The 10293-nt window shown below is 36.4% G+C and overlaps 2 protein-coding genes across 3 annotated transcripts; one reads left to right on the forward strand and one right to left on the reverse strand.

Moving 5' to 3' along the window:
- Nucleotides 1–2629: 2629 nt before the first annotated feature.
- LOC142528331 (uncharacterized) lies at nucleotides 2630–3912 on the reverse strand. Of its 2 annotated transcripts, XR_012815682.1 has the most exons (3): nucleotides 3512–3912; nucleotides 2946–3245; nucleotides 2630–2863 (listed from the first exon to the last, which is right to left on the reverse strand). XR_012815682.1 is itself a non-coding variant. In XM_075633379.1 (2 exons), exons 1-2 carry the CDS (start codon nucleotides 3782–3784, stop codon nucleotides 3240–3242), a joined length of 279 nt encoding a protein of 92 aa, XP_075489494.1. In that variant the 5' UTR covers nucleotides 3785–3912; the 3' UTR covers nucleotides 2873–3239. The 2 variants fall into 2 exon arrangements, 1 of the variants encoding a protein (XP_075489494.1); XM_075633379.1 differs by lacking the exon at nucleotides 2630–2863 and having other exon boundaries at nucleotides 2873–3245.
- Nucleotides 3913–4292: 380 nt separating this feature from the next.
- Nucleotides 4293–7001, forward strand: LOC142528323 (uncharacterized). Its single transcript, XM_075633369.1, has 5 exons — nucleotides 4293–4374; nucleotides 4469–4604; nucleotides 6264–6416; nucleotides 6508–6683; nucleotides 6891–7001. The coding sequence occupies exons 2-5, from the start codon at nucleotides 4473–4475 to the stop codon at nucleotides 6991–6993; spliced, it is 564 nt and encodes a 187-aa protein (XP_075489484.1). The 5' UTR covers nucleotides 4293–4374; nucleotides 4469–4472; the 3' UTR covers nucleotides 6994–7001.
- The last annotated feature ends 3292 nt before the right edge of the window (nucleotides 7002–10293 follow it).

Here is a 10293-nt window from a genome sequence, read left to right on the forward strand (position 1 = left end):
TTTTTAGATTAGGTTATAGAATCAATTTTTGTAATTAGATTATAGAATAAAAATAATTATGTAGTTTAAATAAAAATAGAGGTAATATGGTAGTCATAAAAATCGATAGGGATGATATGAGATGGTCATATCGTGAACCAATAGATGTCTCAACTTTAATATAATCATATTAGATATATAAATTCGTCTTTAATCGGGCTGTTGCATCAAACCCTTTGTGAAAAGTCTAAAAAATATAAACTTCTTTGAAAATAAGCTAATAAATCGTTCATTTTTTAAAAATTAAACATATTTCACCCATATGTTATAAAATTTTAGGCACATTTATGTCATTGTAGACGGTTTTATGACTGATTTAAATCACATGGTCAAAAATACTATTTATTTTATATAGTATTATTAATTTTTTAATTCTTTTTATCAGGGATATTGATGCGATTAGCCAATTTTTAATCCTTCAAACACACACATCCTACCTACCAATTTTGTCGTAATTTCGTGGTAAACTATGATTTTAGCCATTTATATATAAAATTATATCGAAGTTAAAATCATCTATATAGTCGATAACTGTGTTAGTATACATAATGATCTTTACTTCTTTGATTGTGTAGCCCAATAAAAGTTTCAAGTATGTTCTGCAATGAAATTTGTCAAAATTAGGTAAAAAAATATGTCAAAATTGAGTAATTAAAGAAATATAATTTTATTTAATCCAAGATATAGTTTTTTTTTTTTTTCAATTATAAGATTTTTTTTCGATGTAATTCAATGTATAAACGCTTGAAAAATCATGCAACAATTTATAGTGATGGAGGTTTTAGTTACAAATTTAATTATAAGAGGCTCTACCTTTGCAACTTGCAAGAACAACAATAATACATGGAAATTTTAAATCATTGCTCCAAAAAGGTGAAATCGCTCACCTTAGGCGCCCCTCACCCCCAGCCCGACGGGATTGTGAGAGGAGGTAGGAAATTTTAAATAATTGATTTGCAATATTAGGTTCAATCATATAAAGTGTTCACGGGCTTTAAAAAGGTATCATGAATTTTTCCTTCATAAAAATCCAATAGATTTTAAAGGAGAAGAAACGATAGAGAGGGACGATATAGAGCATAAAACTTTCGGAGAGACAGAGATGCATTTGTACGAAGAAAATATTTTCTGATTGAAGCAATCTCGCGTCGTTGATAAAGTGTTGCTGTGAAGTGCTGACAACATCTGAAGACAACACCTAATCACTGTTTTGATTAGTGCGCTGATTTTTGAAGACTTTTTCACTTCTCAGTTGATGCATCCTATGTATTTTGGTTATACGATTTGTTAGAGGTTTAGGATGCAATTTGTTACTCGCCTTAATAAGGGAGTTGTTTTATTCTTTCACTAGTATTGGTTTTTGTAAACTTACAAGTTTTTCTAGTGAATTATTTTGCCCTGAGGCACCGCACAAGTATTTTATACTTGTGCATAATTCATCTCTCGTATCTCGTATTGTTATCATTCAAGTTGCGTGTTAGTGTGCTAAACTATAATTTTCGCTGCATGTTGTCGTGGGTGTTACAACACCTACGCATAACACGTACATTCTAATACACACAACACTCACCCTCAGTCACATTCACTAAGTGGAAACGTAACTTTCAACTTCGATTTGCTTTTCGATATAATTGTCTAGAAACGCGTGAACATACTGAGAGTTAACAGTAAAGTTTTTGCTTCGTAATCCTAATTTTCTCACAGGCAAAGCGCCACTGTGACAAACTATGAACTCGCTAGAGGATTATATTGAAAGGGAAAATCCTCTAGAAAATGTCCGCAGACAGGAGTTCTACCTCGCGGTATGCATCTCCTGACGAAAACAGCCTGTAAGATTCCCCTACTTGAACTTAGGGGCGATCGTTCGTATCACTTGGTGAATCATTGGATAAATTTTCGTTGTTTTTTGGATCAAATGTTATACGTTGATACGCCGAATTATGCGAGTTGATATTTTTGATAATTGTGTTTCGGGTTCCCTAATTGGAGTTGGTCTCGTATGAATACGTTTGAGTAAAAATATGGTATCGAACTTGTTGATCCTTTAATGCAACAGAGACCATGTAGTCCCTGATGATGACAGCAAAAATTAGAGAAGAAACCAAAAAAATCATGCAGGCAAACAAAACCTACCAACCAACCTCCAATCTTCACAAGTTACAAGGGGGATACATGAGTTGTCTCGTCTAAGAAGAGACAGCCAAACACAAACTTGTAAAACTTGCTTCCTTTAATGACTCTTTTCCCCCAAAAATGGCTTCAGTATCATATAAAACACAATTTACGAATATAAGCATAAAGCATGTGAAGCAGCACCTGTTTATCAGACACAGCACCTATTTTTCAGACACAGTTATAATATAGATTTCCACAGCCATATGTCACAAAAACTGGCACGAGAGAGAAATAAAAGGAATTCCACATATTGCTCGTTCACTTGGTTCAAAGGCTGAGACTTCTGCAGATAGGGTGATTTTCTGCCTAAATGTAAAAGCAGACACCTACATTCCAACATTTATTCACTTTAAGATTTCAGATGAGATACACAAAGTCTAGCATAATAAATAGTTCCATGATCTCTATTCTACCTAACTAATTTGTTTACGTTTTGCACCAATATATATGGTGCAATCTTGCTGAAAGAAGTAGCAATAAAGTTTCTCAAACCTCAATAGTTTTGGTTGATAATGGCAATCAAGCATGACATCAATACCATACATGGTCCTAGATGTTGGACTATGCATTTCTGGATGCACAAGGGCAGCAGACTCAAAAACTGATATGATCATCGACTTGAATCTCTGATGAATATCCATCCACTGAACTGCAACAATTAAGAATCGACGACCAACAAAGTCGAGAGTTTTCAGGTAAACAAAATAGGTGGAAATAGGAAGAGACAGTACCTTGATGTTCTTGTTCAAATTCCTTGACAAATTCTGGTGTATTCATGTGATTCAATCTTCCCCTATAATTCTAAAGAAGAAATAATCTTATAATCATGAATCATTGGTAAATCGAGGGAAACTAGTGTGGAATCGTCCATCTCGAGATCCTCGAGCTCTGGCTTTGAGAAATTCTCTCTCGATAATGTCCGTAGCATTTTGCCTAACATCATTTGATTCAGATGCTTCCTCCGAGTTCAAATCAGTATCCACGCACATCACTGCAGCCATCCTCTCTGCCAGACCCGGAATCTCCTACCACTGCAATTTCGTAGAAAAACATCAACACGTTGATGCATACTAGAAGTTTTAAGATGAAAGAAAATATATCCATTATGTTCATAAAGAAACGACCGTTCCCATTTAACTGGTAAAGACTACACATTTGTTTAATTTCCCCACCGAATAATACAAAATCTTACTAAAACACAATTAGCAAAGATCATATGATGTACACTTTCCGTTTCCACAATACTACAAAAAGGAAAAAGACAAACAAAAGAAGCATTCACCATGCAACTTCAAACCTGCTTGTAAGCATCAGAAAGACGAAAAGTCCAAGCATGGTCGACTAGAAAGACATCCGATTCTTCGATCATGGACTCCGCCGTAAGTAAAAGCCTCCTCTGCCTTCCGTCTTCCACCGGCTCCACCTGGAAATAACAACCGCCATCGAAAGTCTCAGCCGCTAGCTTCTGGAAGAACTTCCTGTGAAGTGGCTGCGATAGACCTGATGCCGCCAGAAGGACGCCGTAAACCTCAACGAAGTCTTCATAAGTTGCAATTCCGGTGGACGACATTTTGCAGGTGAGTGGTCAGAGGGTTTTGGGAGCCAGTGAACGGGCTTTACAAGGTTTCAAGCAAGTCTCCAAACGAACCCGGTTCATGAGTTTTTCCAGTATAGGAATTTGCAATTATCGGCCGATCTTTTTTCAGCCTATTTTGTTATAATTTGTGGGCAGTAACATTTTTACTATTGTAATACAATTATATATGAAATAAATATATTTCGAATTTTTTGAATATTATTTTCGAACAATAACATGTAACATTTTCATATCTTTTGAGTTGAAATCGAACTTTAGCTCTAATATGAGCTAAATTTTTAAAAATTCTCAAACTTTCATCCTAATTGAGCTTGATTATATTTTTTGAAAGTTATCATTAATTATTTTCAAATTTACATATATTTTAAAAATATTATGAATATATATATATATATATATATACACACGTTATTCTAATTATTTTTAAATTTCTTTTTAAATAACATGATTTTTCTTTTTTTATTTGTTTGTTGGAATCCAAAGAGCAGAGCAAGTATCTTTTCATTTCCCACTCTTACATGAACCCAAAAACAGCGACAATTTTTTCTCGTACAACCTATAAGGTAATCACTTGACGGCCTTATGTAAATCTTACGGGTCGTGTTGATTTCTTTGAGTTCATAATCGATTTTTAACGGGCTTGCTGTTTTTGCAAAGGTAAATGGAGAGGAGTACCAATGGAGAACCACCCAAGTCATGGGAAGACCTATACAACATTAATTTGATGCCATCGGAAATCTTCTTTAAGTTCCGAAGAGAAATGCAGGGGATTCGTTTTGGAGTTAACTTAGAGGTATTTTTCGTAGAGTTCTTGATATTGTTGTGGCGATGTAAATTTGTTGAGATTTCATACTTGTGATATCTAAACATGCTGTAGCTGTTATTTTGGATAGAGCTGACTGATAGATATGGTTGTGAGATATTGAATTTTTTTGTGGATTTATCTTTTGGGTGGTTGATATCCTTTGATGATTATAGAAGTTACAAGTGAATTATTTGATGAAAGAATTTATCTTTCTAGTATTTTGTGATGTTGGGACCATAGGTGTGCTGATTCTGTGAGGTGGGTGATTACTTTCCCCAATTGGAAAAATTATTCATGTAATTTTCAGAAAATGTAATTCAGGCTGGGAAAAACATATTCGATTGTCGCCCATCCCATGACCTTCTCGGTCAAGTTTTTGTGTTCCTTCTGGGATTTTGAATTAATGAAAATGGAAAGTTGCATGTCCGGAAACGTTTTAGCATTTAATTAGTTAAGTTGAATGGATATGTCAGAGAACGAGGGGAGTCTGACGAGTGTTAGCACCTGATAATTGCGAGGACTTTTTAGCAATTTGAGGATGCTTGACCAATGTTCTCAAAAACAGGCGGCGGTGAGCGGGTGACCACCTTCCGCGTATTGCCTAAGCGGTTCTAGGCAGCGCCTTTAGAACATCGTGCTTGACTACTCAAGAGGAAAGGAGAGTGTAGAAATGAAACTCATCGTATGGGCCAGACATTCTGCCATTTGCGCAGTTGGACTCTATCTTTTATAAGGCTATGTTGAAACAAGCTAACCCCTGGACTTGGGACATGAAATGAGCCTAGGGTTGTGACACCAAGTGTTCCCATGGAGCACAGGACCAATGCTCTGAAGTACTGTCAAATGGGCCTACCCGACAAAAACCCGCCTATGGCTGGTTGGCCCGCGGGCTGGCCCGACTCCTGGCGGGTTGAGAATTTTCCAACCCAAAGTTAAATTTTGTTGATCCCGCATTGACAACTCTGGTGCTCTGTTATGATAACTTTTTATTTATTGGTTACAGGGTAAAATTGTGACTGTAGTATACTAGATTTCCCTATTCAAGGTTTTCAGGAAGGTGGTGTAATTAGTTTTTTTTAATTTGTTAAGTAATATAAGATTAAATTTCAAGAATAATGTTACGTAATGAAAAAGGAGAATTGTGATATCATTAGACAGCATTTCCCCCTCCACACCTCGTTAATTTTCTTCAAGTTGAAAAAAATCCAACTACTCTATCATTTATCTTTTTAATACAAATATTTTTCCGATTCCTTAGGAACATTAATCTTGTTTCTCATTCCGCATTTGTCAGTGCATCAGGCACATGCATTGACTAGAGCTCATTGACAATGAAAACTGAAGCTTGATTCTAGAAACATTTTTTAGGATGTCCATAATAGTTTTCTAGGAAATTTTCTGAAGCATAATTTTAGTTCGTCAAATTTAGTAGACTATCAGGTCTACATTAGAGAGAAAATGTTATTAAAATTAGATTGTTCGTAATCAACTGGACTGCATAGTGAACTTTACTGCTATTCTATTTTTGTTTTTTTTCCCTCATAATCTAATGTTTGGCTTGAGGGATCAAAATGTGGACTTTCTGTTTATGGGTTTGTATTAGTCTGACGCGTTCAGTAGAAGTGCTTGGATCGTTGGTTGTTGTAGTTGTGTAATGCTCCTCTGAACGACTACCATGCAAAGCTGGTTTTGAAACCGTTGGCCGCTGAACGGATGTGGAAGGTAATATTGGAACCTCTGGAACAGGATGTGCAGCTTGTTTCTAAGAAGATACCTGTAACAAAATATCTGAATCTTCAGGTTTGATGATCTGGCATTTTTTCATTTTCCTGTACCTTTCCTTTATTATTATCAACAAATATAACTGAATAACATTTTTGAACTTGTGCAGGTAGGTATAGGCCATAGCTTTTTGCATCATGCAACTGGCTGGAAATGGAAGCTCTCTACATGTTTTGGGGGAGATGGTATATCAAGGATTAGAAATAAAACATCCCTTGGTTTGTGTCCTGGAGTAGATTTTCGTTTTGGTTGGGGGGCTGACTATGTTATCCCAGAATTTACTGGGTAAGTTTTCTCATTCTTATTTGGATACAATTAAGAGGGAGTTGGCTGGTTGGAACTGATGTTATATGTTGTTCTTTAAATGCAATAAATGGATTCATTATATGGTATTATCTGGTGATTTTGATCTGTAGCAATTTATGTTTAATGATAAAGTTCTTTTACATATCATGCTTGAAAAGCTCTATACTCAAACTTTGTCATTTACAGGGGTGTGGGGACTGGTGAACCGTTGTTCAACATGAAGTCTGGTCGCTTAGAAGCATCTCTTGACAGAATTGAGGCCATATTCACGCATGGTGGGGGAACATGACAGACTTGTAACCTGTGGTAGTATCTCTTTGATATAAATATCAAAACTGTGAGAGATACTTCATAATAATGTGATTGGCCAATGACATGAATGAATTACTATCCTTCCTTGGCTTTAATCAAAGGAAATCTCATTGAGGCAATAAATCAAACACTTGATAGGCACAAATGTTTATTAGATCCTTGGTCAATGAATTCAATAATAATTCTTGAACAATGAATATATAACAATATATATATCAAGTATATACCAATGAAAGGAGCTAATCATCAATAAACATGGCTTATATACATATATTTATCATGTGAGCACAAGGAGAAATTTCTACTTACAACCCAACAAGCACTTTGGTTGTTAAGGCGACCTTGAATGAATTCCTACAACATCATACATAATAATAACCAACAATCATCACCAATATCTATGAAAATCCATAATCTAACTTAACCCTTTAATATTTCAAACCTTTCTAATTTCCAAGAAATTCAAAGTGCTTACCTTTGAAATTTAAGGCAGAAGACACTAGGAATCAACTATGATTCTTGAACTTGAAATGGAGAATTGTGGAAGAGAAACTTGAGGGAGGAAGGGTTTGATCGATTAGGGAAAATTGGAAATAAGAATAAGCCCCTAGAATGATATAAATAAGTCTTTCACTTCATAAAATTCGCATTTTAAAACCACACTTTTGGCACGTCCAGAGCTGCAGCGCCACTTCTTTGGCGCTGCGGCGCCTGTGCTTCGCGCTGCAGCGCCGGGGCTTCCGCCCTGGCAACGCTGCGGCGCCGCTACCTGCTCTGCACCACATGAGCATCACCAACACACCTAAATCCATCACTTTCCAATCCTATGCAATATCAATGAACAAAACATCCATATACATCCTTTAATCATCCATCAAGACATCACATCAACAACTCATCCTTTTCCATAATCAATAACAACTATGCAATATACCATCAACAACAATAAACATACTAAAACAATGTCAATAAACATAACCATATCCCATATTCTCACCCATTAAACCATATAACATGTTCATAACCATAAATATTATCATGCTAAAAGGTTGGGCTATTACAATCTCACCTTCTTATAAAAATTTCGTCCTCGAAATTTGCTTACCGTTGAATAAAATCGGATAACGATGTTTCATCTCGTCTTCCAGTTCCCACGTGGCCTCTTCAATCATATGATTCTTCCATAAAACTTTTACATGTCCAATTTCTTTATTTCTTAACACTTTTACCTTGCGATCAAGAATTTGAATCGGCATTTCTTCGTAGCTTAGGTTAGGTAGAAAGTCCAATGATTAGTGCCGAAGAACATGAGATGTATTGGGAAGATATTTACGTAACATAGAAACATGAAAGACGTTATGAACTCGATCCAAGTCTGGTGGTAATGCAAGACGATAAGCTCGGTCTCCAATTTTGTCAAGAATCTCGAATGGTCCAATGTATCGAGGACTTAATTTACCTTTTTTGTCAAATCGCATAACTCCCTTGAGAGGAGCTATCTTAATAAATACATGATCACCAACCTCGAATGCTAAAGGTCGTCGTCGAACATCGGTATAACTCTTCTGTCGAGACTGAGCGGTTCTCATTCTTTCTTGGATCACTGCCACAACATCTGCTGTTTGTTGAACCAATTATGGGCCCAACATCTTTCTTCCACCTACTTCTTCCCAATACAAAGGGGATCGACACTTTCTTCCATATAAAGCCTCGTTGGGTGCCATGCCGATTGAAGACTGGTAGCTGTTATTATACGTGAATTCCACTAAAGGCAATTTAGAATCCCAACTTTCTGGAAAATCAATTGTGCAAGCTCGTAACATATCTTCAAGAATTTGGATTACCCTTTCGAATTGCCCGTCGCTTTGAGGATGATATGATGTGCTAAAGGCCAACTTGGTGCCTAAGGCTCTATGCAAACTCTTCTAGAATTCAGAAGTAAACCTTGGGTCACGATCTGATACAATTGACACAAGGATTCCATGAAGTCTGACAATCGCAGCCACATAGACTTCAGCATACTGGCTCATTGTAAATGTTGTCTTGACCGGAAGAAAATGAGTCGACTTGGTTAACCTTTCAACAATCACCTATATGGAGTTGTAACCCTTTGGTGTTCTTTGAAGTCCCGTTACGAAGTCCATGGTGATGTGGTCCTACTTCCATTGAGGTATTGGGAGAGATAGCAAAGTCCCAGCAGGTCGTTGATGCTCAATCTTAACCTGCTGACAGGTTAGACATTCAGAAATACATAACATAATATCTTTCTTCATGCCTGACCACCAATAAAGACGTCGAAGATCTTGATACAATTTGGTACTGCCAGGATGAACTGAATAAGGCGCTGAATGAGATTCAATAAGAACATCTTTACGAATATCATCCCCTACAGGAACACAAATTCTACCTCGAAAGGTCAATAACCCATTACTATTCAAACCAAACTCAGAAACTCTTGTCAGATCACTTTTATTCTTCAACTCTAATAACTGAAGATCCAGTTGTTGTTCCTTTAAAATTCGATCAATCAAAGTAGAGTGAAGAACTAATGCAGATAACTGATTTACTGTACCTGGAGATACCAAATTTATTTCGTTCCTTTGCAAATCGAGTAACAACGGTTTTTGAATCATGGAATCCAATAAATAACTGGATTTACGGCTTAAAGCATCCGCAACGACATTAGATTTTCCAGGATGATAACTAATGGTGCAATAATAGTCTTTTACCAATTCCAACCACCTCCGTTGCCTCATATTCAATTCTTTCTGCGAAAATAAATAACTCAAACTTTTATGATCTGTAAAAATTTCACATTTCTCACCGTATAAATAGTGCCTCCAAATCTTTAAGGCGAATACCACAGTCGCCAACTCCAAATCATGCGTGAGATCATTCTTCTCGTATTCTTTTAGCGGCCGAGAAGCATAAACAATCACTTTCCCACGTTGCATCAACACAGCACCTAACCCCTGCTTTGATGCATCTGTATATACAACAAAATCCTCAGTACCACAAGGAAGTACTAATACAGGGATAGAGGTTAACTTATCTTTCAAAGTTTGGAATGCTTGTTGGCATTCTATGGTCCATTCAAATTTGATAGCCTTTCGTGTCAAGCTCGTCAATGGCAATGCTATTTTCGAGAAATCCGCTATGAATCGTCTGTAATACCCTGCCAAACCAAGAAAACTCCGTACCTCTGAAACTGTCTTTGGAATGGACCATTGCTTAATATATTCAATCTTGGATGGATCGACTGCTATTGCTTCTTTGG

The sequence above is a fragment of the Primulina tabacum genome, chromosome 2 (assembly GCF_025594145.1).
Source record: "Primulina tabacum isolate GXHZ01 chromosome 2, ASM2559414v2, whole genome shotgun sequence".
In the NCBI taxonomy this organism is placed as follows: Eukaryota; Viridiplantae; Streptophyta; class Magnoliopsida; order Lamiales; family Gesneriaceae; genus Primulina; species Primulina tabacum.

What these genes read in the sequence shown, in the direction of transcription:
- LOC142528331 (XM_075633379.1), bottom strand. Translation starts at nt 3,784, where the DNA reads ATGTCGTCCACCGGAATTGCAACTTATGAAGACTTCGTTGAGGTTTAC.
- LOC142528323 (XM_075633369.1), top strand. Translation starts at nt 4,473, where the DNA reads ATGGAGAGGAGTACCAATGGAGAACCACCCAAGTCATGGGAAGACCTA. An exon ending in GTTTTGGAGTTAACTTAGAG is followed by an intron (nt 4,605 to 6,263) that starts GTATTTTTCGTA and finishes TGGTTGTTGTAG; the next exon opens with TTGTGTAATGCTCCTCTGAA. An exon ending in CAAAATATCTGAATCTTCAG is followed by an intron (nt 6,417 to 6,507) that starts GTTTGATGATCT and finishes GAACTTGTGCAG; the next exon opens with GTAGGTATAGGCCATAGCTT.